This window comes from Epinephelus lanceolatus, chromosome 14 (genome assembly GCF_041903045.1).
Source record: "Epinephelus lanceolatus isolate andai-2023 chromosome 14, ASM4190304v1, whole genome shotgun sequence".
Lineage (NCBI taxonomy): Eukaryota > Metazoa > Chordata > Actinopteri > Perciformes > Serranidae > Epinephelus > Epinephelus lanceolatus.
The window spans coordinates 2,436,393-2,464,223 of NC_135747.1; the positions used below are offsets into that span (position 1 = coordinate 2,436,393).

The window sequence follows — 27,831 nt, forward strand, 5'->3', positions numbered from 1 at the left end:
TCATGCCCTGTATGTCGTAGAGACATGAAACTTTGCACAGAAATGCCTCTCCTCATGAGGAACAAATTTGCCTCAAGAACCCATAACTTCCGGTTATATAGATTTTCCGCCATTTTGAATTTTTTGAAAAACACAAACAAGGAAGCGGGGGAGACATGGTGGTGTACGCCAGAGGCTGAAGTGGCAGGGCCACTGTTGGATGCCGCCTCCCACTATCATGTTGGCAAATGTCCAGTCACTCTGCAGCAAAATTGATGAGCTTCAGGCTAATGTGCGCTTGTGTCCTTGCACTGACAGAAACATGGCTGAAGGATTATGACCTGCAGTCTGACTTGGAGATTGAGGACTTAGGAGAGCCCATTCGTTTGGACAGAGACGGTGACAGTCAAATCACTCGGTGGAGGCTTATGTCTTTACGTGAATAAAAACTGGTGTAACACATTTGTCATCAGGGAAACTTTGTGTACTCCAGACATTGAACTTCTGTCTGTGTCTCTGCGCCCTTCCTATCTGCTGAGGGAATTTCCGCAGCTTTTTATTACGCTTGTTTACATCCATCCCAAGGCTAACGTGGACCTAGCTACTCAGGCTATGATGAGGACCGTGCAGCGGCTCCAGGGAATCTCTCTGGACGCTCTGAACTTGGTTATGGGGGATTTTAACCACTGCAGACCCGGGAAGTAATATGTGACGTATTCCACTAGACTTACGAGGCGCTTGGCTCTGTGTTATGGAATGGTGAAAGGCGCTTTTAAATACCTGTGCAGAGCTCCACTTGGCTTGTTGGACCACAATTTTGTTTATCTGGTTCCGTCCTACAGACCTGTCCTGAGGAAACACAAGCCGGAGCGACGCTTAGTTCCGGTTTGGTGGGAGGAGTCTGTCCACCGCCTTCAGGACTGCTTCAGCTGCACTGACTGGGATATGTTTAACAGTGCATGAACTGGCCTGGATGAACTCACAGATACTGTTTCTTCATATGTCACCTTTTGTGAGGAATCGGTGGTTCCCAGGAAATCTATCACTATATTTTCTAACAATAAACCCTGGATTCCCAAATCGGTTAAAAATATAATTAATACGTGCAATATTAGTTTTAATAAAGGGGATAGGGTCCCTCAGCTATGGAAAGACTCTGTCTTTATTCCTGTCCCCAAAAGTAAGGTTGCTCAGTCACTGAAGGACGTCAGGCCTGTTGCCCTTACCTCATTAGCAATGAAGACATTTGAAAAGATTGTCAGCTGTGGTCTTTCACCCCCTTTTATTCATTTTATACACCAATGATTGTTGCAGCCAGCATCCACAGCGTCACATTTTGAAGTTTGCTGACAACTCAGTCATCCTGTCCATTCTCAGCAGTGACAACCCTGATCACGGGCCAGTAGTCAGGGATTTCACTGACCGGTGTGAGTCCTCCTTCTTACAGAATAATGTATCAAAGATGAAGGAGATGGTTATTGATTTTAGAAAGAACATAACAGTGACTTTACCTGTGGTCATCTCTGGGTAAATGTTGAAATTGTAAACCAGTATAAATACCTGGGAACTGTTCTTGATGACAGGCTGACTTTTGAAGCCCATGTAGACTCTCAAACCCGTAAGTTAAAACAAATATCGCGAAAGTTTGAAAGGAATTGGCGATTAACCAAACTGGAAGAATCTCGTTTAATCTGGGCAGACAGTCTCAAAACTTATAAGAGGGGCCTCTGCAATGCCAGAGCAAACTATTACTCAGCTTTAATAGAAGAAAACAAAAATAACCCCAGGTTTCTTTTCAGCACTGTAGCCAGGCTGACTGAGAGTCAGCCTGGCTACAGCCTATTCAGCCTATTCCTTTAGCCCTTAGCAGTAATGATTTTATGAGCTTTTTTTATGACAACATTCTAACTATTAGAGGCAAAATTCATGACCTCCTGTCCTCAGATAGTACCTATCTAACCTCAAACACAGCTGTAAGACCTAATATATAGTTAGACTGCTTCTCCCCAATTTCTCTTCAAGAATTGACCGCAGTGATTTCTTCATCTAAATCATCAATGTGTCTCCCATTCCAACTAGGCTACTTAAGGAGGTCTTACCTTTAGTTAACACTCATATATTAGATATGATCAATATATCCTTATTAACAGGCTATGTACCACAGTCTTTTAAGGTAGCTGTAATTAAACCTCTACTAAAAAAGCCCACCCTGGATCCAGAGGTGTTAGCCAACTATAGACTAATATCTAATCTTCCCTTTATGTCAAAAATCCTTGAGAAAGTAGTTGCAGACCAGCTGTGTGATTTTCTCCATGATAATAATTTATTTGAGGAATTACAGTCAGGATTTAGAGTGCATCATAGCACTGAGACAGCACTAGTTAAAATTACAAACAGGGTATCTGCAGGTTTCAGCAAGTTAAATTTAAGACTTTTTAAGACCTTTTTAATGCCACCTTGAATGGAATTTAAGACCGAAAAAACTATAAATATAAGCGATGGTTGGGGGATCCCGCTGTACTATACCAGTGCTTAATTTGTAAAATTAGAAGTGGGGGAACACTTTTTTAAGCGGCACCAGAGCCGCTTCACTGCGCAACTCCGAATGGAATGGTTGTGACATCTAGTGTTGTCACGGTACCAAAATTGGGACCCACGGTACGATACCAGTGAAAGTATCACGGTTCTGAGTAGTATCATGATACCACAGCAAAAACTGAGGCAGATGTGCCTTTTGTCATTTATAAAAAGATAAATCACTTTTCTATAATACATCACTGATATTTCAATGGAATAAATTACTTATTGACTTATTCATAGAAAAACAGCATCAACAAGTGATACATAGGGGGGATAAAAATAAAATAAATAAATAAAATAAAAATCAACCAGCCACCCTCCTCCCCTGACAAATAAAGAACAGTCCCTAAAGTGCGGTGAGGTTTGTGGACCGTTACCTGCCACAGAGAGAAATGTGAATGGCAGTCATGACGCCAACAAAAGAGGAAATTAGGCTACTGGACCTGGAGCCGGTAAGCCGTTATTTTGCGCCGCAGAGCCGCCGTAGGCTATTTGACCACCGTATTCCTGTCTGTGACCCCCGTTCAACCCACAACCTGCATGACTTGCCTTTCGTTTCTGCTGCTGGTTGAAATCTGGGGAACTGCCCATTGGTCCGACATCCCATTGTTCCGACCATATTAAACTCATTGTTCCGAAGTCCGTTCCGAAATCATCATGATGCCCTGTGGTTAAGGTCTGGTTAGGTTTAGGCACAAAAACCACTTGGTTAGGGTCAGGAAAAGATCATGGTATGGGTTAAAATGAAAAAGAAAATGACAAACTCATAAGCCGTGAGCCTGCTCCGCCTCAAGCCGGTCGCGGCGCACCATACGCCCGCCACGAGCCATTCAGCACCGCGGACAGTCGGACTAATGGGATGTCGAACCAATGGGCTGTCGAACCAATGACATGGACCCGAAATCTGCACTCACACAGCGTGCTGAATGATTTATTTTGCTGGCACAAAACTATTTTTAGTCGCAAATGCGAGTAAAATGCTCGCATGTAGAGCTCTGTGGAAAACAAATCACTGCAGACAAGTAAAAAGTCATAAATAATAACTTTCACTGCTCAAAGATACTCATGTCTGGAAAACAAACCACTACAGCAGCATATTGAGTGCCAGGTGGCCAGCGCGCGCCGTTAAGCCCTTTTCACACAGAGCGCGCAAAGCGCAGACCTCTGCCGACAAACCCATTCATTGTGTATGTGCTACCACCAGCACGCGCCGTTATTGGACAGCGCATGGATACTCACAGAAAAGTGCCGCGAGAATAAAAAAAAGAAAAGAAATAAAGTCAGATTAACTATTCCTTCCGCAACAATTTTAAGACCTTTGAGTAATGAATTTAAGACCAATCTAAGACATTTCTAATGAATTTAAGACATTTTCAGGCCTTACTTTTAGATACATGAATTTAAGACTTTTTAAGACTTTTCAAGGATCCTTGGATACCCTGTACAAATGACCTTCTGATTGCTTCAGACAAAGGACTCGTCTCTGTACTTGTTTTATTAGATCTTAGTGCGGCGTTTGACACTATTGACCATCAAATTCTGCTACAGAGACTGGAACACTTAATTGGCCTAAAAGGTTCTGCACTAAGCTGGCTTAAATCTTATTTATCTGATCGTTTTCAGTTTGTTGACGTTCATAATGAATCATCCTTACGTACTAAAGTTTGTTTTGGAGTTCCGCAAGGTTCTGTGCTCGGACCAATCCTCTTTATTCTATATATGCTTCCTGTAGGCAACATCATTAGAAATCACTCTATAAATTTCCATTGTTATGTGGATGATACACTGTTGTATTTATCGATGAAGCCAGAAGAAAGTAATCAATTAACTCATACTCATAATAATTAACTCATTCATTTAAAACAAACCTCACGGACTGCATTTTTTCATCTGCGTAATATTGCGAAAATTAGGCCTATCCTGACCCAAAAAGATGCAGAAAAATTGGTCCACGCTTTTGTTACCTCAAGGCTGGATTACTGTAATTCTCTATTATCAGGTAGCTCTAGAAAGTCCTTAAAAACTCTCCAGCTAATTCAGAATGCAGCAGCACGTGTACTAACAGGAACTAAGAAACGAGATCATATTTCTCCTGTTTTAGCTTCTCTGCACTGGCTCCCTGTAAAATCCAGAATTGAATTTAAAATCCTACTGTTAACTTATAAAGCTCTAAATGGCCAAGCTCTGTCATATCTTAGAGAGCTCATAGTGCCTTATTATCCCACCAGAACACTGCACTCTGAGAACGCAGGGTTACTCATGGTCCCTAAAGTCTCCAAAAGTAGATCAGGAGCCAGAGCCTTCAGCTATCAGGCTCCTCTCCTGTGGAATCAGAAGCTGAGCAGCGAGGATGGAAGACTAGGATTTGTCCAGTGGAAGTGGGGTGTAGGGGATTCATAGCAAGATCAACTGTCTCACTCCTGGGGGAACTCGGAGTGCGGGGACAGAGTTTGAGGAAGACAGTGAGGGAAATGTCAGATGAAGCAATTAAATGCAGCCAGTTTATCTATTACAGAAGAAATAATGTCAGCTGGGGGCCAGCAGGGGGAACTACTAAGCAGGGCACATAACTCCTTGAGATCAGGTGGAGAGATCCACTTCCTGTCAGGAGAAATCCAGGAAGAGGAAGTATTTAAGTGTGGGAGTGGCCTATTGGAATCCATTTTGTTTGAGGCCATGCGGCAAGGTGAGTGTGCTTGCTGATCCTGTAAGTCCAGTTAGCTCCTTTAACTTTAGCTTATATTGTAGTTATGCTATGTAGCGTGTGAAATAGAGTATGGTGAATGTGACAGGAAAGCTAGTATCAGCATTGCTTCTGCCTGGAGCTCGCATGTATGGAGCCTGGGTTTGGTTGAAGATGGCAGTGCTGTTTGGGCTGAGAAAGCCATGTGTAAGTAAGGAGGAAATCCAGGAAGAGGAAGGTTATTTAAGTGTGGGAGTGGCCTATTTGAATCCATTTTGTTTGAGACCATGCTGCAAAGTGAGTGTGTTTGCTGATCCTGTGAGTTCATTTATCTCCTTTAACTTTAGCTTACATTGTAGTTATGTTATGTAGCATGTGAAATAGAGTATGGTGAATGTGCTAGTAAAGGTAGTATCAGCATTGCTTCTGCCTGGAGCTCGCATAAACGGAGCCTGGGTTTGGTTGAAGGTGGCAGTGCTGTTTGGGCTGAGATCACTGTCTAGCCTCCTGGAGGTGTCATTGTTGTGAGGGCTCGTCTTGGGGAGGTAGACTGTACAGCCTAACCCGGCGGGGGAGTGTGATAGCCTAACAAGGCTTCCTTCCCTGGGTCTACCTCCTCTGTGGTAGTATAGGTAAGGTAAAGGAGGTTGTTCGGTTAGTGTGGGGAGCAGTGAGACCTGGCATTAGGGGAGTGTCTCTGGGACGCCAGAGATCACTGTCTAGCCTCCTGGAGGTGTTGTGGGACCAACTAGACGAAACACCGGTGAAAGGAGGTTCCCACCCGATGACCCCAAAGACATGTTAGTTATCACTGCTCACTGGTCTGTATAGTTAAGCCTTGCCATAATAGCTTATCGTAGGGCTTAGGAGGTTATTCACTGAGTGCTGATCCTTTTTTTTTTTTTTTTTTTTAGAGCACAAACTTCTTGTGTTTATTTGAATTCCTGTTACGGTCCGGGAGGCAGACACCGTCTCCACATTTAAGACTAGACTTAAGACTTTCCTCTTTGATAAAGCTTATAGTTAGGGCTGGCTCAGGCTTGCCCTGTACCAGCCCCTAGTTAGGCTGACTTAGGCCTACTCTGCCGGAGGACCCCCCAAAATACACCGGGCACCTTCTCTCCTTCTCTCTCTCTCTCGTATCCTATTACTGCATCTTGCTAATTCGGCCATTCTGGATGTCACTAACTCGGCTTCTTCTCCGGAGCCTTTGTGCTCCACTGTCTCTCAGGTTCATATAGCAGCGGTGCCTGGATAGCGTGACGTGTGTGGTTGTGCTGCTGCCGTGGTCCTGCCAGATGCCTCCTGCTGCTGCTGCCATCATTAGTCATTAGTCATACTTCTACTGTTATTATACACATATGATTATTATCACACATGTATACTGCCAGATACTAATATATACTTTCAACATATTGTACCACAGTAGCCAGAACTATAACGATAATATTATTACTTTTATTAATGTTGTTGTAAGCTACTGTCATTACCGTCTGTCCTGCATCTCTCTCTCTCTCTCCCCCTCTCTCCCTCTCTCTCTGAGTGTGTGCTGAGAGTGACAGGGTGAGTGCTTCGGAGAGCGTTTGTGATCGTGTGTAAGTTTTTTCAAACCCTTTTTGCTTTCTCTCTTCCACTGACTGTTAGTGGATGTTTTGGTGTAAACTTTCTCTGTCATCAGAGTTGGTTTGAGTCTTCTTTTGTGAAGTTTTTGTTGTTTGTTTGGCAGCTCTGAATGGCGGTGCATGGTGTCTCCGGGTTGGAGAAGCTGACTCGCTGTCATGCTGTCAAACTTTCTCCGGGTGCTGGTGTTTCAGGAGAGGAGTGTAGTTTGGCTGTGGGTGCCGTTGTTGGCTATGGCAGTGTTAAATCTGCCTCTCGTATGAATAGCGCCGTTGTTATTTTTGTTGACAGCATTGAAAAAGTTCATCAGCTGATTGAGAGTGGAGTCGTGATCCAGGGATCACTGACTCTGGTTTTTTCTTTGGTTAACCCTGCTAAAAAAGTTGTTATTTCAAATGTGCCCCCTTTTCTGAGGAATGAAATGATAGCGAAGGAGTTAGCCCGGCATGGGCAGTTAGTGTCCCTGATAAAAATGATCCCCCTCGGGTGTAAGTCACCACACCTGAAGCACGTAATGTCTTTCAGAAGACAAGTCTTTATGATTCTGAAAGACAATGAGCAGCTGAATTTAGCTTTCGTTTTCCGTATCGATGACTTTGATTATACTGTTCATGTCACGTCTGATGCTCTGAAATGTTTTGGTTGTGGGGCAGAGGGACACTTGGTCCGCTCGTGCCCGAAGAAGATAAATCACCATCAGGGTGCTGCGTCAGCGGCAGAGCCTTCTGGCACAGCGGAGGGGCAGGATGCAGGACGCACTGACGCACAGAGGGCTGCATACACTGATACTCACGGGGCCACACAGAAAACACAGAAGGATACAGAAAACATGCAGGATAAGACACAGAAAACACAGAAGGATACAGAAAACAACATACAGGACACGCAAAACACGCAAAATAACAGCTCACATAATGCTGATGCACAGAACAACATCCAGATGAACACAGACAGGACTGAAAGTGGGACAGGAAATGATGAAAATGATTCCAATGATGTTTGATGATGCTGATGATGTTCAGAGTCAGCAGGATGGAAAAGAACAGACTGGTCACACTGCAACCAGAGTGGCTGAGTCTGTTCTAGATGAAGAATCTGTGTTGGATGAAGAGCTGTTGAAACTTGCTGCTAAAAGGAAAAGTTCAGAAACTAAAGAGAGCAGCGCTAAAACTACTAAAGTGTCTAAAACAGAACTGCAGTGTTCCTCCTCCCAGTTAGAGGAGAATACACAGTACACTGCAGAGTGATGATGATGATGATCATAATGATGAGAGCATGCAGAATGAAATCCAGAGTGGCTACTCTTTCCAGAGAGTTCGAACCTTCCTGACTCAAACCAAAGGCAGTAGGGGTGTTAAAGTGGAGGATCATTTTCCTGATTTGCAGCTCTTTTATGATTCTGTCCATTTTTATATGAAAAACACCAGAAACCTCGGGCAGCCTTCTTTCACTGATCCTGAAATCTTCTGGCTGAGGAAATTTCTGGTTAAAGTTCGGGACCAGATAGCTAGTTATGACTATGAGCCTTCTCTGGTCCCTCTTCCTTTCTCTGTGCTGGTTAGGATTCAGCTTGATAATTATTATGTGTGAGATAAAGCTGGGCTCCTTAAACATTAACGGTGCCAGAGAAGACACTAAAAGAGCTTCTCTTTTTACTCTGATTAAGAGTAAAAACTTAAATGTCACCTTCCTGCAGGAGACACACAGTTATCTTGATAATGAGTCTGACTGGAAGAGGGAATGGGGTGGGGAGGTTATTCTCAGCCATAAAAGTAACACTAGTGGAGGAGTGGGAATCCTCTTCTCTGCAGATTTCTTAACTTCTTCCTTCTCTGTAGAAGAAGTTGTTCCTGGTCGACTGTTAAAGCTCACAGCCGAATTTGAAAAAGTCAAAGTTGTATTTATAAATGTCTATGCTCCGAGTCTGAGCTCAGAGAGAATATTGTTTTTAGATGTGTTAAAAGATGTTCTAAGTAACTGTAGCAGTGAAGAGTACCTGTTTCTGGGGGGAGACGTCAATTGTACTGAAGACCCTGTTCTAGACAGGAACCATCCAGAGCCCCACGCTGCTTCTAGGAGCTGTCTCTCTAAAATGATTGAACATTTTGAACTTTGTGATGTTTGGAGATTTTTCCATAAACACCAGCGGCAGTATACCTGGTCTCACTGTAAAGATAATATGTTATCTTCAGCCAGACTTGATCGGGTGTATAGCTTTGAGCATCATGTTAGTGTATTTAAAGGTAGCTGCATTAATCCAGTAGGTATATCAGACCATGCTCTGGTTCAGTGCTCTATCTTAATTAAGAATATCAAATGTAAAAGTGCTTACTGGCATTTTAACAGCACCTTGTTGTCTGATAATATTTTTAAGAATGTGTTCAGGTCTTTCTGGAGTAACCACAGACTAACTAAACATGAGTACAGCTCCTTACAGCAGTGGTGGGACGTGGGGAAGGTCAAAATCAAACAGCTTTGCCTACAGTACACTCTCAATGTCACAAAGGACATGGCCAGATCTATGAGAGCTCTGGAAAGAGAAGTGGTGGAGCTGCAGGGTTTAGCAGACTCCACAGGAGATCGAGAATGGATTCAAGTTCTCAAAAGTAAAAAATCAGCTCTGTCTGACCTGCTGGGTATCTCTGCTCAGGGTGCACTTATTAGATCAAGTTTTCAGGATGTTGTAAAGATGGATGCTCCCTCTCGCTTCTTCTTCAGTCTTGAGTGTAAGAATGGTCAGAGGAGGCTGATTCACTCCCTCAGGTCTGACACTGGGCAGCTGCTGCAGGAGTCAGCGGACATTCGGCAGTTTGCTGTTGGTTTTTATGAGAACCTCTATGAGACAGAGTTCCAGGAGGACCCTGAGGTGGCTCAGTCCTTCTATGAAGGCCTTCCTCAGGTCTCTGAGGAGGACAACGCTGAGCTGGAGGCACAGCTCTCTGCTCAGGAGCTGCAGGAGGCCCTGCAGAGCCTGCAGAGCGGGAAGGCTCCTGGGATAGACGGCCTCCCTGCAGACTTTTATAAAGTTTTCTGGCCTGTTATTGGTGATGATCTGTTGTTTGTTTTCAGAGACAGTCTGAGTAAAGGGAGGCTCCCTCTGAGCTGCAGGAGGGCTGTCCTCACCCTCCTCCCTAAGAAAGGAGACCTACAGGACATCAAGAACTGGCATCCTGTGTCCTTACTGTGCACAGACTACAAACTTCTATCCAAAGTGTTAGCCACTAGACTGAGGAAGGTGATGGAGCATGTCATCCATATAGACCAGACCTACTGTGTACCCAGCAGGTTGATAACTGACAACATCGCTCTAATTTGGGACATTTTGGACCTCTCTGGTTCTTTGGGCAGTGAGCTTGGTCTGATTTCTCTGGATCAAGAAAAGGCTTTTGCCCGGGTTGAACACCAGTACTTGTGGCAGACGCTGCAGGCATTTGGGTTCAGCTCTGGTCTCATAGCCCAGATTCAGGTCTTGTACAGTGACATTGAGATTGTACTGAAGGTTAACGGTGTGGAGGAGAGGAGGGTTTAAATATCTGGGAGCGTACCTGGGAGATGAGACCTTCCTGTCTAAAAACTGGGACAATGTCCTGGAGAAAGTCGAGGGTCGACTTAAAAAGTGGAAATGGATACTACCCAAGCTGTCTTTTAGAGGTCGAGTCCTGATTATTAATAATTTGGTGTCTTCTATGTTGTGGCACCGGCTGGCGTGTGTGGACCCTCCTCAGAACTTGCTGTCCCGAGCGCAAGCATGTTTGGTGGACTTCTTCTGGGACCGCCTGCACTGGGCCCCACAGAGCGTCCTCTTTCTGCCCAAGGAGGAGGGAGGACAAGGACTTGTCCACCTGGCGAGCAGAGGAGCTGCCTTCAGGCTCCAGTTCGTTCAAAGACTCCTAACTGGACCGGTGGACCTGGTCTGGAGGCCCGTTGCTTGTGCGTTACTGAAACTCTGTAGAGGGCTGGGTCTGGCAGAGTCCTGGTTTCTCATGGACCTGAGTGGATTTAAATTGGATTATTTCCCCACCTTTTACAAGGGACTGTTTAAAGTGTGGGGACTCTTCAGGAAGGAGAGGCTGAAGGACTGTGGCTCTTTGTTCTGGCTTCTTAAAGAACCAGTCGTGTACGGGACGCATCTGCAGTGTGCGGCGGGGCCGTCCCTGCTTCAGAGACTCTGTGAGGCTCACATCTTCACTCTGGGCCAGCTGATGGAGGTGTGTGGCCCTGATCTGGACAATGCTGCTGCTCTGGTCTCATACCTGGGGATCAGGTCTGTCAGGGTGGCCAGCCTCCTGCTGAGAGGCTGGAAACAGCAGCTCAGTCCTAAAGAGCGGTCCCTGACTGCTGCCTTTAATCATGGACTGTTACAGCCTGATGGCTCTGATTCTTTCTCCCAGGTGAACATTGTTCCAGAGTTTAAATGTGATGTTGGTTTTCTGCTCAAACTGAATCCAGGTGTTGACTATAAACTGAGTTCTATGGTAGGTAAAACAATGTATTATTTATGTATTAAAGTGTTAAACCAGAACAAACTTAAAGATCAAGTAGACACTCCATGGAGAGCTCATTTAAACCTGACAGAGGCTCAGAGGCCTGAGTGGAGAGCACTGTACAAACCACCGTTAACTAGAAGGGCTGGGGATTTACAGTGGAGGCTTCCACATGGTATTGTCGCTGTTCATTCTTTTCTTTCTGTGATAAATCCAAATGTTGTTGACACCTGTCCCTTCTGCTCACAGAGAGAAACAGTCTTTCATTGCTTCTTAGAGTGCAGTAGACTTGTTTCTCTGTTCCAGTTTCTGGTCCAGGTGTTTGCTTTGTTTGGAGAGGTTTTCTCTCATCAAATGTTCATCCTGGGTTACAGATACAACAGGAAAAACAGGACAAAATGTCAACTGTTTAACTTCCTGCTGGGTCAGGCAAAAATGTTTATTTATCTCAGCAGGAGAAACAAACTTGAGAGTTCTTCAGATGTTGATGCAAAGATCATTTTTGTTCGCATGATCGCAGGTCAGACTAAAAACTGATTTCTGTTTCTATAAACTGACAAACAGTGTGGAGGATTTCACAGACATGTGGGCTCTGAAAAAAGTACTGTGCTCTGTGAAGAATGGTGATCTTGTGTTTGGTCAGATTTTGAATTGAAAACGAGATGTCTGTTTTCATCATGTTGAACTTTTATTGAGAAAATAAAAGTGGTTTGAAAATCTCTCTCTCTCTCTCTCTCTCTCTGTTAATTTATTATGCTGATCTGTTCTGTACGACATCTATTGCACGTCTGTCCGTCCTGGAAGAGGGACGGACAGACGTTTTTTTGGGGAGTTTTTCCTTATCCACTGTGAGGGTCCAAAGGACAGAGGGATGTCGTATGCTGTAAAGCCCTGTGAGGCAAATTGTGATTTGTGATATTGGGCTTTATAAATAAAATTGATTGATTGATTGACTTTGTAAGAAGGCTCATCAGCGGGTGTATTTTTATCCGAAGCTCTGTGGTTATTATGGGGATTCTACTTTTATGAGAATGTTTTATTCTTGTTTTATCCAGTCTTTAATAACTTTTAACTTCATCTGCTGGTTTGGACTTTTAACATGCAAAAACAGGAACAAACTGTTGGGAATTGTCAGGGTGTGCAGTAAAATTGCTGGCACAGCCCTAAGCAACTTCATTGATCTGCACAAGGTGAGGTTGGTGAAAAAGGCCAGACTGATCCTGGCAGATCCAGACCACCCGCTTCATGGAGAGTTCAGGTTTATAGTAAATAGTAGTCAGTAAGATAACTTTAATGATTGAATTGTGGAGAATTTAACACAGCTAAGATGTGCAGCATGTCCATATTGACAAAAGTTGAAACATTTCTATGTGCGATGCTCGAGTTAAGCAGCTGTACAGACAGGAATTGAAGCGGCAAGAATCAAGGCGCCCCACAGTGGTCGGAGGACGCAATCACACAGCTTCAGGGTTCTCTGGCTTGTACAGACTGGAGCGTTTTCGACGGGGACTTTAATAACAGAGTATCCACAATTACAGACTATATCAACTTTTGCATTCACACCACAATTCCGGTTAAAATAATTAAATCATATCCCAACTCCAAACCCTGGATCACATCTCAATTAAGACGCAGCCTGAGGGAAAAGCACACTGCTTTTAAATTAAATGACTGGGCGGGCCTCAAAATGGCAAACAGAAATGTCAAAAATGAGGTGTTCAAAGCCAATCTCAAATACAAAAATAAACTTGAAACAGAATTCGCCAGCATGAACACCAAGCAGGCATTTCAGAAAGTCAATAAATTAACCGGTTACACACCCAGACCCAACCCACCTGTAATGCACGACCCAGAACAGTTCTCCAAAGAACTCAATTCACTCTACGCCCGGTTCACTCAGGACTGTATATATGTGTACATACATATATATATGTGTGTGTATATATATATATATATATATATATATATGTGTATGTGTATATATATATATATATATATACAGTACAGGCCAAAAGTTTGGACACACCTTCTCATTCAATGCGTTTTCTTTATTTTCATGACTATTTACATTGTAGATTCTCACTGAAGGCATCAAAACTATGAATGAACACATGTGGAGTTATGTACTTAACAAAAAAAGGTGAAATAACTGAAAACATGTTTTATATTCTAGTTTCTTCAAAATAGCCACCCTTTGCTCTGATTACTGCTTTGCACACTCTTGGAATTCTCTCCATGAGCTTCAAGAGGTAGTCACCTGAAATGGTTTTCCAACAGTCTTGAAGGAGTTCCCAGAGGTGTTTAGCACTTGTTGGCCCCTTTGCCTTCACTCTGCAGTCCAGCTCACCCCAAACCATCTCGATTGGGTTCAGGTCCGGTGACTGTGGAGGCCAGGTCATCTGCCGCAGCACTCCATCACTCTCCTTCTTGGTCAAATAGCCCTTACACAGCCTGGAGGTGTGTTTGGGGTCATTGTCCTGTTGAAAAATAAATGATCGTCCAACTAAACACAAACCGGATGGGATGGCATGTTGCTGCAGGATGCTGTGGTAGCCATGCTGGTTCAGTGTGCCTTCAATTTTGAATAAATCCCCAACAGTGTCACCAGCAAAACACCACCACACCATCACACCTCCTCCTCCATGCTTCACAGTGGGAACCAGGCATGTGGAATCCATCCGTTCACCTTTTCTGCGTCTCACAAAGACACGGCGGTTGGAACCAAAGATCTCAAATTTGGACTCATCAGACCAAGCACAGATTTCCACTGGTCTCATGTCCATTCCTTGTGTTTCTTGGCCCAAACAAATCTCTTCTGCTTGTTGCCTCTCCTTAGCAGTGGTTTCCTAGCAGCTATTTGACCATGAAGGCCTGATTGGCGCAGTCTCCTCTTAACAGTTGTTCTAGAGATGGGTCTGCTGCTAGAACTCTGTGTGGCATTCATCTGGTTTCTGATCTGAGCTGCTGTTAACTTGCGATTTCTGAGGCTGGTGACTCGGATGAACTTATCCTCAGAAGCAGAGGTGACTCTTGGTCTTCCTTTCCTGGGTCGGTCCTCATGTGTGCCAGTTTCGTTGTAGCGCTTGATGGTTTTTGCGACTCCACTTGGGGACACATTTAAAGTTTTTGCAATTTTCCGGACTGACTGACCTTCATTTCTTAAAGTAATGATGGCCACTCGTTTTTCTTTAGTTAGCTGATTGGTTCTTGCCATAATATGAATTTTAACAGTTGTCCAATAGGGCTGTCGGCTGTGTATTAACCTGACTTCTGCACAACACAACTGATGGTCCCAACCCCATTGATAAAGCAAGAAATTCCACTAATTAACCCTGATAAGGCACACCTGTGAAGTGGAAACCATTTCAGGTGACTACCTCTTGAAGCTCATGGAGAGAATGCCAAGAGTGTGCAAAGCAGTAATCAGAGCAAAGGGTGGCTATTTTGAAGAAACTAGAATATAAAACATGTTTTCAGTTATTTCACCTTTTTTTGTTAAGTACATAACTCCACATGTGTTCATTCATAGTTTTGATGCCTTCAGTGAGAATCTACAATGTAAATAGTCATGAAAATAAAGAAAACGCATTGAATGAGAAGGTGTGTCCAAACTTTTGGCCTGTACTGTATATACATATATATATATATATATATATATATATATATATATATATATATATATATATATATATATATAGGTAGGAGAAAAGTACGAGACCTCCTGTTGAGTTGGAGGAGAAAGAGGGAGAAACTTAAACAGAGCTAGTAGACCGTCATGACTCAACATATAACCCTGGTGACTATGTTATTACAGAGGAATCTGAACAAAAATGTAAAAACATATATGCAGTAATTTGTAAATAATTTTATTGTTATTACCAACATAACATCAAATAAAGGATATGAAATGGTTGTGGCAACACTTGAAATATATACAAGAAAGGTGGATTCAGGGAAACACTTCATTTAAAAACACAAGGAACTCAATATTCAAATTCAATATGTTACAGACTGTAGATGACCTAATGAGGCTCATCTTCCCCAAAATTACCATCCCAAAGAACCTGCCATCCCAGTATGAGAGACCCTCAAAGGAGGAAGTTGATGCCTTACACGTCTCTCACTTCAGCCAAGGGGCAGCACGAGACCAACACAGTGACCAGCGGGATCAAGAAACTCCTGGAGTACAACACAGGACGGGATGAACGCCTGAATGGAAAGAATTGGACACTATTAGTGTTGCAGATAAAACGCTGCTGTGTTTATAATTATATATTTTTCTATTGTATATTTTTTTTTTTTCTAGTTTTTTTTTTTTTACATTTGCTAAACATAAAGTTCTTTTGACAAAAGACTTATTTGTCATTTCTTTATAAGTGGGATTTTTTGGTATAATGAAACCTTAGTGTTCAGAATTGAGTTTACACAGTTGTATCTCATTATATGTCATAAAAATGTACTCTTCTTCAGTTCTGTGCCACAGGGGTCCATAGTCATACCTGTAAATGTTGTGAATGTTTTGTGGGGTGCATGGCTTCATTCGGATCGGTATCGGCCCCGATATTAGCAAAACACGTGCATCGGCATCGGATCGGACTGCATGGAAAAATGCCGATCCCAGAACTCCGATCCAGTTTTTCACGGTGTCCGATCCAGGTTTTCCGGCCAGCCCAGTGCTCCGCGATTCAAGCAGTCCATTCCAGTGATCTGCTCCAGCACTTACTATCAATCCACCAGGCCAGCATGCAGACACACATGGAGGGAAGGGTAGGAAGAGTAGTGGCCAATTTAGTTTGACTATTTGTTTTCTGCTCTGGTTTTTTGAGAGTGATATTTTTATTTGGTTTACACTCTTACTGTTTAAGTAAAGAGCACTGATGGCATTGTGTAACATGCACACTACCCTATTAAGCACAGTTTAGGCGCTAACAGATACTACACAGTTATTATTTGGGCTAGGTTCAGAAGACTAGGTTGGACTCTAGGAGTGGAGAGTGAGACACTGAACACAGTTTAGGTTTAGCGACACCATATAATTGTGAACCATAAACACATTAAATATTAACAGCAATGAATAGAATAAGAATACGAATGGCCATTCATAGGAAAACACAATATATACAGTTCATTTTATCATTCGACATTAAATGACTTTGCAGTGCACAGATGATCCATAATTGCCCAGAAAGGGAGTTCAAGCTTCGCCTGTAATGGCAAGGCACAACCACAGTACAACGGCCCAACTTTGGAGTGTCCAATGGAAGGGGGAAAAGGTCCGTATTGGGGGGTGAATGTGTGTGGTGGATGTATGGGCCGTTAGTGAGTTGCGAGGGGGCAAAAGTTAGGAAGAGGAGCGGCTGCACAAAAGAGCCTCCTACCAGCCCGACTAGAGCAGTGGAGGTTCAGTTGATTCCTTCCTGGCACAGTCTTCAGGCTTTGTGCCCAGGCTAGACTCTTAGCTCGCCATCAACCTGGCCAATTCCGTGATTCAATCGGCATACGGCTCCGATTCAGACGCTCAGCGGCTCCGGTAGTCGGCTCCTGCAGCAAACATTTCCCCAGCGTGCTCCTCTTGCTACTACTGGCAGCAGCCACAACTGAGTTACGTTACCTGCCGCTCTGTGACATGACGGCGTAACGACGTGACGTGATGACGCACGGCATCACGTAATATTTTACGTTTTGAGAGAAAAGGGGATAAATTAATAAGGGTTTTTTCCCCCGGGTTACAATTGTTTTGGGCACAATTAGTGAAATTGGAGCCATGGATGGACTATTGCTTGTTTAAACAGTTGTACAATATTGTGTGTGGTTTTTTGTCCCCTCTGTTGGTCCCAGGAAACAGCAGCACCAGGCTGGCACTGACACTACTAAAATAAATGAAAAGGAAAGGCTGCATTGTTTGTTAAATGTCAACAATGTTTTGTGATGTTAATCTATTTTTATTTATTAGGGAGCCAAAGCACAAGTGTGTGGAGTCTTGCTATTTTAATTTCAGTGTTGGACATTTTAAAGATTTCTTGTATTGATTTATTTTCTATTTATTAAGGGGCCAAAGCAGCCAAAGGAAACCAGCTATATTTTTTATTTAATGTTAATGTTCAAGTTTAAAGTTTGTTTATTTCCTGTTAACAATAAACGGGTCAGTTTCTCATACCAACTGTTGTGGATCATTCTAACTAACCCGATTAAGTAGTTGTTCTTGTTAGAGTAATATCGCTTGATCAAACCTTTTCTAACATGACTGACAACAAAATAAGTGAATATGTATAATACGCACTTGGATCAGATCGGTATCGGCCAAAACTCAAGGCTGGAATATCGGTATCGGATCGGAAGTGAAAAACCTGGATCGGGACATCCCTAGTAGGATGAACTGGAACCTGGTCCATTACCCCAAAAACTAATAGGTAAAAAAGACACAGAGCATGCTGTTTAATAAGTAAGCAAATACAGACTCAGGAGACAACATCACTGCATAAAACAAGTATTGATCCAGGAAGCAACATGTGTTTTACTATGAAACTTTGATTTCATAGAAATGCTGTGGAGAAACTGTGATACACTAAATTGTTCATATTGTAGATTACAAACACAAGGTAAAGATGATTATAAAATGCAGCTACATCTTAGTAGAATGGTTTCAGTAAACACGACAGCTAAGACATCTGAATGTACCAGTTATGTCTATTCATTTGCTTTTGTATAATACAGAAATCTGTCATCTCAGTCTGCTCTGGTAAAATTGATGAATTCATGGGTTAAAACTTTTGTGGTTTTAACGGAGAATGTGTTTGTAGCAGAATTTATAATAACTTTGGTATTATTACCCAATACAAGCTACCTAAGTCTCATCATAGATAAGCCTGCTAAGATTAAAAAAAAAGGAGTTATTCTTTACACCACGCCATATAGCGGCTAGTTATATCGGCTAGTAACTGACTATATTGTTAGAAACCTTTTGTACTCTGCAGCAGACGGTTTCCCTTCATTCAGTCAGAGGACAGACATACAGTTGTTACCAGAATGTCACAAGTTAATTATCGTGTTACAGCTGAAATATAAGAGGGCTCCAAAAGAAAAACTTACCACTAAGAAGAAACGTCCGGCTCCTGTTAGTTTCGTCTATCGGCTCGTGTTTCTTCATGCAAATTGATGAGGGTGGACGGCGAACAGCCGCTATTGTTAGCTAAGCCTCTGTTGTTGTTTTGCATCAGCCTCCGGAGGTGAAGTGAGATAAGGTAAAGGGCGTGATGTTTCCAATACATGCTCTTAGCGTTGCACCATTTCCAACAGACTGAGCGAGCTGACCAGTCAGAGCATACTGGGCTGCTGAGGAGGTGGGACATAAGCCTAAAAACAGCGTTTCAGACAGAGGTGCTGCAGCAGTGAGCAGTACAAGACATATAATGTGTGTTTTGAACATTAAAGCACATAAATCTATTCCATTAGACCCCGATATTACATATTTATCAATATGACCCTGAGAAAAGCATAATAGGTCCAATTTAAAGATCCATCCTGGCATACTTGCCCCAGAATTGCCGCTTGCATCTGTATTTCAGATATGTTTTCGTAAATTCCAGATGATGGTACACTGTGTAGACACATGAAATTGGAAGTTGTGTGCAAATGGTGCTCAAGAAATATAATGCAAATTGACCAGATGGGGGTGCTAAAATTAAGAGCAAAGAAATTTTGTGTTGAAAGGCCACCCCCTCACGCTGTAAGATTGACTTGAAATTTGACACACAAGTCCAGCTGAATGTCCTCTACTAAAGACTCGAGCCATTAAGGTCTGCCTGACTAGATTTTCTGCCTTTTCAAATTTTCTGAAAAACACATTTTTGATAGCTCCTCATGAGCCATAGGTCTGATTTGTACCAAATTTTCTGTAGATTATCATTAGATGAATCTCATCAAAAATTATCAAAAGCTTTTTGATATGTTGTTGCGTTTTGATGATACTGACGTAGCTCGGCACATCAATGGGTTTTACTCCTTAACTTTTCTGCCAATCATCACAAAACTCATAGGACATGTCCACATACGTACCTGAATCACACCCTAAAAGTTTTATTTACATCGACCTTTAGGGGGCGCTCCAAGTGCAAAATGTTTTTTATCTCATAATAAGCTGCAGAAATTTGTACGAAATTCGGTGTGCATCATCTAGGGTCATGTCTCAGTCCGTGCATAAAACTTAGAAATGATTGCTTTAAGAGGGCGTGGCTTATTACAATAAATCATTAGATGAATCTCATCAAAAATTATCAAAAGCTTTTTGATATGTTGTTGCATTTTGATGATACTGACCAATGAACTTTAGATGGGGGGTAGCTCGGCACATGAATGGGTTTTACTCCTTAATTTTTCTGCCAATCATCACAAAACTCATAGGACTTGTCCACAAACACATTTTTGACAGGTCCTCGTGAGCCATAGGTCTGATTTGTACCAAATGTTCTGTAAATTATCATTAGATGAATCTCATCAAAAATTATCAAAAGCTTTTTGATATGTTGTTGCGTTTTGATAATACTGACCAATGAACTTTAGATGGGACGTAGCTCGGCACATTAATGGGTTTTACTCTTTAACTTTTCTGCCAATCATCACAAAACTCATAGGACATGTCCACATACGTACCTGAATCACACCCTAAAAGTTTTATTTACATCGACCATTAGGGGGCGTTCCAAGTCCAAATTTTTTTTTATCTCATAATCAGCTGCAGAAATTTGTATGAAATTCGGTGTGCATCATCTTGGGTCATGTCTCAGTCCATGCATAAATCTTAGAAATGATTGCTTTAAGAGGGCGTGGCTTATTACAATAAATCGAAATTTCCAGACATTTCACATTACCTCAGCAGGTCCACTGAATTGTGACACAACTTATCCTCACTGCAACCTTTACTCAATTGAGAATTCTGTTAAATGATTTTGAAATCGCCCAATAGAGGTCACCATCAGTTCCAAACAAGCACAATGGCCTTTTGCAAAATTTGGCCATTAATCAATAAGGGTTTCTTCAAACATCACTTAACTTGGTGGACTTTTTAACTAAGCCATTAGAGCATGTCTACTGCAGGCATCCTAAATTGTCAAAGGTCTTGAGCCTCTCAACTTTTAAAGGTCCATGCTGGCTTTAACCCCAGAATTGCCCATGCTGCTATATTTGTTACATGATGTTTGGTGGTCTTTTCTTTGCCAATCAGGCATGACTTTGTCCAACCTCAGCCTGAGCAGAGGTCTGACAGAGTGAGTGTAAACCCTTGTGAGGGTGTGCAGGACCATTTAACTCTAAGGACACTATTTAAACGACCTGCGGCGCATGGTCTAAAGTGCATGGCGCAGGTGCATTTGGGGTGTTTCCATAAACACATGCTATTTAGTCCCTTAATTATTCATAGGAGTAATGCCGTAGGAGCAGTAGTGTCACTGTAGCAATGGACCTTTTAAATAGCAGGAAAATACTGCACCATTCTGACTTTAAACCAGTTTTTGTTGGTCAACGGCACCATTGCTTTCTGCTGTGACACAAGGCAGCAGAACAATACATGAACAATGTGCCTGACCATAACTCATTTTAAGACCTACACGCCTATGGGCGCACAGATACGCACAAGTACATCTGCTACTTACACAGCATGGGTGCTGGCCGTGAAAATGATATGTCTGTCGGCTTAAAACTGGCAATGACAGCTGCTTTGCACTGTGCGCCACCTTGTGCTGGGTATAAGATGATACAGCCCAAATTCTGAAGTTATTGAAAAGTAATCGGTGACTCAGAGATGTGTTTCTTACTCTTACAGAAACCTACAGTAGAATCAGAATGAACAATCTGTTACTTCATGACCCAACTGTTAAACTGTCTGACCGAAACAGAAAAAAATAGTTCTAAGTCACTGAATTCCAGTAACTTTGTAATCACCTGACTTTTGAGCTTGTTAACATAACACTTCTTATGAAGCACCACTCCGTCGTGCCAACATACGGCTTCGGTACAGGGCTGTCAGTATGTAAAACAAAGAATGCGCTGACTCAAAAGTATCTCTTTAAATCTACTGCTTGTTGAAGGCTTTGTAAGTATAATTATGCTAGAAATGTGGCATTTCATTTTTCTGTAATGACTTATAAGTCTTTGCTCATTTTCAAAAACAAAACACAACAAAACAAAACAACACAAAAAATTTCAGAAAACCTCAGATGAATTTACTATTCAATTTAGAGGGGGCAGTCCCAGTGCCTTCCAAGAAGTGCTACCATTAGTGCTGCACCACCAGCCCCTGCTTTCAGCACTACAATAAAGTGTATTACTTACCAGGACAGATGGCAGGGGCCTCTTTCTCAGACAGATAAAACCAGTAGAGATCAGCAGGGCCACAACACCCACACCAGATATCACCAACAAACACAACAAGGCTGAGATCAACGGGTCTGCAAAGAGGACAGCAGTTTATGGGATATATTATTCACACAAAAACCCAGAATGACTTGAAACAGAGCAAGCTTCATCATCTTCATCATTTCATGTTTCATGTTCTGGAGGGGACATGAACCCCTGGCCCCTGTGCAACTGATACTGCTGGGGCTCACTGTTGATTTCAAAGCCTGATTTAAGAATATCAGGACCATTGTCAGGACCAAAATAAGAGATAAATCACTTAAAAATACACCAAAACAAACTGAAATTTTGAAAATAGAGTTAGAATATGTGACAGAGTCATATCACTCATTTGCAGCTGAGCTTACACCCCTTTGGTAACCTATTATTTAGTGCACTTTAGACACTAAGTAAATTCCTGATATGTGAAAGACCTCATATATAAAACCTCTTCCAAAGACAGCATGTCCTACAGAACTCAGTGATTATTGTTTCTGTGGTGTTAACTCCTACTGTAAAACTGTAATTCAACAGCTCACTAAGTCTGTAAATAGCAAACTGGACACTTTACAGTTTGCATAGAAGCAGAATTGCAGCACAGATGATGCAGTTGTAATGCTGATGCACCTAATAATGAAGCATTTAGATGAGCCTAAAACTTAAGCCAGGGCTCTCATCTTAGATTTTACACCAGCATTTAACACAATTCAGCCAGTGCTCTTTTTGGCAAAGATGATACAACTTGGAGGTTAATCTTCACCTGATTAAGTAGTATTATTTATTTATTACAAATAGAGTGCAGATACTTAAAGGGAGAGTTCATCTCCAAATCAAAAATACATACATTTCCTATATTACCTGTAGTGCTACTTATAAGTCTTGTGAGTTATAAGTCTTGAGTGTTGGAGTTATCAGTTGTAGAGGTGTCTGCCTTATCTTCTATATAATGGAACTAGATGGCACTCAGCTTGTTGTTCTCAAGGCACCAAAAAATACATTTAAAAACCTCACCATCAATGTCTGCTTCCAGAAAAAATGACCAAGTTACTCAAGATAAACCCCAGAGCTTGTTTGGAGCAGTTTCGTGTAGGAACTATTTCCTTTCCATCAACAACACTAGCCAAAATAATCACCATGCAGAAGGAAGTGTGCATCTACTTATGGACCAGAGGCTCATGCTCGTAACAGCGCAAGAGTCAAGTCAAGTCAAGTCACATTTATTTCTATAGCACATTAAAAACAACCTCAGTTGACCAAAGTGCTGTACAGGCTATGCATGTAAATACATATAAACAAATATAAATAAAATAAAATAAATATAAACATCCCTCTCTAAAACACATGGTAAAAATAAACAATAAAACGTAATAAAATGACCAATAAAACATTGTAAAAACAAATCAAGATAAAATAAATAGTACTAAAACCAAGATCTCATGCTTAACTAGTGCTGAAAGCTAGTGAAGAGATGTAAACATTTCTCCTATGACACATTTGTGGGAAATCTTGTTAAAATAAGCTTATAAATTCTTGAGTTATGGCCAAAAACATGTTTTGTGAGGTCTCAGTGACCTTTGACCACAAAATTCGAATCAGTTCATTCTTGAATCCAAGTGGATATTGGTAACAAGTTTGATTAATCTCCCCCAAGACCCTCTTGAGATATTGTATTCATGAGAATAAGATGGATGTTGTGTTACAGTGACCTTGACCTTTGACCACCAAGTTCTAATCACTTTATTGTTGAGTCCAAGTGATTGTATGTACCAAATTTGAAGAAATTTCCTCATCGCATTCACAAGACATTATGTTCACAACAACAGAATGAATGTTTGCATGTACTTATGGGCATACAACCTGACGGACAACCTCAAAACATAATGCCTCCAACCAATACAGATATATACAGATACCTAGGAGCTGTGTTGTCCGGGGCTAATAGCCTCTGGTAGGATCTCTCTAGGCAAAGTGGTCCCAGGGGAGGGACCAGACTAAGGCGATTCAAGAAAGACCTTGATGAAATGGACTTTTTCGGAACTTAAGTACCTTGCCCGGTATGGAAGGACATTACAATGGAAATTTACAAGATGAAGAGGGTAATAATATTTGTCAACCATAAAACAGAACAATTTGTTGCACGATGGGAAAAATGGGTCAACTATGTAAAATCCCATAGGCCTGACATTATTTTCACAAATCACTGAGTATACTGTAAGGAAAGGATCATTCCCTTACTGTTAATAGTTTTTCCTTGTTACTTTTCAGGGTATATACAGGAATCCTGAGGTTAATTTCAATACCTTTTTAAGACTTTTTTAAGACCTTCCAAAAAAAACGTAAAACCTCATCACCACCTCAAGCTGTCGTTAGCAGCAACGCATCTTTAACTTACTAAACAGTTGTAGTTTGCAATTAAATTTAGGGCTTTGCTTTGAAGCTTTTTTTTTTCCCCCACAATCGAATCCCGTGCCATCAAACCTTCGTTTGATGGCACAGGATTCGACTGTGGGGAGAAAAAAAAAAAAAAAAAAATTTGAATATTCTGCCTTTTTTTCTCCCGTTTTTTTTGGGGGACCTTGAACGCAACACTAATCATGCTGTCTGTTTACGTTGTTTTTTTCCCCTTTAGCCATATGTAAACTCAAAGAACGAGAAGCAATGTCTGTTAGGCATATAAGATTTCATGTTCCAGTTCCAGTTTGTGTTTTTAATTGATTGATTGTTTGTGGTTGGTTATTAAAAAAGAAAACTACAAGGAAATAGAAAGCCTGACGTGCAATGAATGGAGACCTATTATCCTGCTTGAATACAGACAACAAAATTCTTTCAATAATGTGACTCAAAATAATGATAAAATAGATTTTATTGATGTAAAATAATATGCTGATGGTGACATTTTCCACCGGTCCGCTGCGCTCTGAGTCTGGTGTCAGTGACACATGCTGCTCTGAGTCGCACATCTGTCTGCTTGCGCTGCAGTGCGCGCCGAGGGTTTTAAATTTTAGTGTTAAATCAAAAGTTAAACACTACTTATCAGCAACCAGAAGTGCTTTTTTGTTTGTGAATATTTTTATCTTAATTCTAGGGTTGCAAGAAACTACCCTTTCGCCATAATTTTTAAGTTATTAACTTTTTTGGACTTTCTTTTTCCGCTCAGCCCCCACCCCGAGTGGCAGTCCGAGTGTGTCAACCTACACATCGTTGTTTGTAATAGTCGCGAGGAGGAAAATAAATTATATATTCATGGATACTTTTTGTCAAAGCTTGAATGCCAATAAAATTTAATACTTCATAAAATTGCGATTAAGACTTTTTAATACTTTTTAAGGGCCTTCATTTTCCGACATTTGATTTATCAGCTTTTAATACTTTTTAAGACCCTGCAGACACCCTGCTTTTTTGAGAGTCTGAAAAAGAAGACATTCATAGTGTTGCATTTGGATTCCACATGATAAGACACAGAAATAGTTGTGTAACAAAGGAAAAAAAGAGAGTTTAAGAGAAGTTCAAATTCTGGTTCCTTTCTCACTTCGACACAGCTGGCCTGTCACTGTGTGAAGTGGGTGTAAATGTCCAGTTGACAATGTCAGAATGGCCAACATGCAGTTCTGAAAAGGTATAGAGCGCTGCTGCATTGAGTCCTAAAAACTGGAAATTAGTTAGTATTTTAGTACTCCTGGTTGCCTTTTCTTGAAGTCAATGGCTTTTGAATGGATTTTTGGTTAAATGCCTGAAATAAGGTCTGTGGTTAACACAAACTTTAGAGACTTTTATGTTTTGTTCTACATAATTTACATCAGTAAATACCCCACTTGTGATTTCACTTGTCTTCAAAAAGTGGCTATATGAGACTGCAGACACGGCTTTCAGCCTCATTTAGGTGGTGATGCTTAAGTCATGCTACTGTTATGCAGTTTGTTAATGACCTTATGTTGGCTTTTTACTTCTGGCCATTGCATTTAGGCTTCAAAAATCATTATTTGTGATCTTGCTGAACAAGACTTTTGTTTGCTACAGAGCTTTTTTTTTTTTGCAACAATCCAAAATTCCCAAAAATACCTATGGTATTTTGTCAAGGGAACTGGGGCGATGCTAACTTCTGGGTTGGCCTACAAAACAAACACACACACACAAAAAAAAAAAAACACTATTCCTGCAACACTCTATACTGGCCTGACTAGAGGCTTAATCAGTCAGGGTAACTGAAAACACCTGTGTGGTTTGTTCAAGGCCTTTCAGATGATGAACTACTTGGAAAATAACAGCGGGAGAACCATGTACACAAACATTGACCTGTACCTGCAGTATAGTAGCCAGCGGTGACAGCACACACAGGTTGGCTGTAGTTAGACTCCCTTGGCACGTGACTGTCTAAGAAGCAGACTGAGACACAGTACTGTCTGCCGGAGGCCAGATCCTTCAAAATCTTCCTTTTCAGAGACTTGTTGTCCTCAAAGAACTGCTCACAGAGAGATCCACAAACAGACATCAAGACTCAAAGAAAACAACATAACAAACACAGCATCATTCTCACAAATGAAACCACAGGAAGCTATGATTGAGACTGCTGTGTAATGTATACAATAGGTGCAGTACATCATTAACACCAGTTCATTCAAATTGCCTTTAAATGGGGCTGCCCCCTGAGAGTTGGAGATTCAAAATCATCAGTCACAGATTCCTTTGAGCAAGTCGAGCATTCATTGCATTACTATGGATTTGGGTTAACAGCTATACATATTTTAGCCACTTAAAAAAGGCCTACCTAAAAAAATCAGTGTCAGTCTAAGTGGATGCTATATTGAGAATAACTTCACCGCTTTACCTTGTCGTCAGACAGCTCTTTCCTTTGGTACTACTTTTCTCAACCTCACAACTTCCATATTCTTGCCGCATGGCAGAATTGGGCTCATGCATAGGAATGCGGAAGTTCTACTGTTAAGATAATGTGGTGCGTAAGGAAAGGGCTGTCTGACAGGAAGGGAAAGCAGTACCTCTTACAGCCCCACTTCAAAAAATCCAAACTGTCCCTTTTAACTTATTAGTGGGTAAAACTCTGTATGTATAAAACTCTCACAAGTCTGTATGTGAGTCTGTGTGCAGTACCTGAGCTCCATTTGCATTGTTGCTCCTGATCCTGAGTTTGTAATTCAGAGAATCATAGTACTCCCTAAGGTGCCCCATAGGAGGCTGAAGGTCCACACACAAATCTTTGCCACAGGGTGTCACAGTCAGCCATGGCAGGTCCAGCTGAGCTGGAGACACAGGGACAAAAGAAATATTTAATTACATAAACTCAAATTTCCATCACATAATTAAGTTCCAATAGTTCATTAAAAATGCAGAAAGGTAACCACTATGAACAAGTGTAACTCCTCTGCTCATGAATTAAGGTACCGTAAACAGCACCCAAGATTAGAGTCCCCAATTCAGTATCTGGCCAAATGTCTCCCCTTCTGTTCTTGAGATATGATGTCGAGTAATGGCCAGAAAAGACTTTTTGCAGAACATTATGATGTCACAGTAAAGCTGACCTTTGACCTTTTGGATATAAAATGTCACCACTTCATCATTTTATCCTATTAGATATTTGTGTGAAATTCTGCAAACTTTGTGTTCATGTTTCCTTTTCTTCCAACTGTCCCTTTTATTTAACATCTTCTAGTTTCAATACAGTGCCTCTTACTGTCTCTAATGGGTTGAAATCCTGGGAGGACTACTTCTTGTGAGTCCTGTGCTTTCAGCAGGGCTTCAATCCGGGTGAAGTAGACCTGTTCTGGCTCAGAGAAGGCCTCTGTAAGGTTGCAAACCAGTGGATGTTGGACATGCTCGCAGCCAGCCACTGGCATCCAGGAAGTGCCCCTTCAGGACCAAGAGGAGGGAAAGAAACAGCCTTTAGGGAATAATTTCATTGTAAAGGCCTACCACTGTCCTCACAGTAAAATGCATTTCTTATGAAACACATGCTGGAACAGGTGAAGAATCAGCTGAAGCTTCACACTTCCTCTTATCAACAAACCTAACAGAACAGGAAACTATTTTTTGTGAATCTGTGACATTTTGCTGGTATCGGATACACTTCCTACTGTTTGTATG

General features: G+C 41.6%; 1 protein-coding gene and 1 long non-coding RNA gene across 4 annotated transcripts in view; both read right to left on the reverse strand.

The window, feature by feature from the left end:
* Positions 1–27,831, reverse strand: part of LOC117251230 (uncharacterized) — a 57,137-nt gene that overhangs the window by 13,325 nt on the left and 15,981 nt on the right. For all 3 annotated transcript variants that reach the window (XM_078174274.1, XM_078174275.1, XM_078174273.1), the window contains 4 exons: positions 27,422–27,597; positions 26,842–26,990; positions 26,035–26,194; positions 21,673–21,788 (listed from right to left, as the gene is read on the reverse strand). In XM_078174274.1, the coding sequence (XP_078030400.1) occupies positions 21,673–21,788; positions 26,035–26,194; positions 26,842–26,990; positions 27,422–27,597 (601 nt within the window). The remainder of the gene's footprint in view (positions 1–21,672; positions 21,789–26,034; positions 26,195–26,841; positions 26,991–27,421; positions 27,598–27,831) is intronic.
* LOC144466846 (uncharacterized) lies at positions 15,622–18,428 on the reverse strand. Its single transcript, XR_013493250.1, has 2 exons — positions 17,627–18,428; positions 15,622–16,068 (listed from the first exon to the last, which is right to left on the reverse strand). It is a non-coding gene; the product is annotated as an uncharacterized LOC144466846 (long non-coding RNA).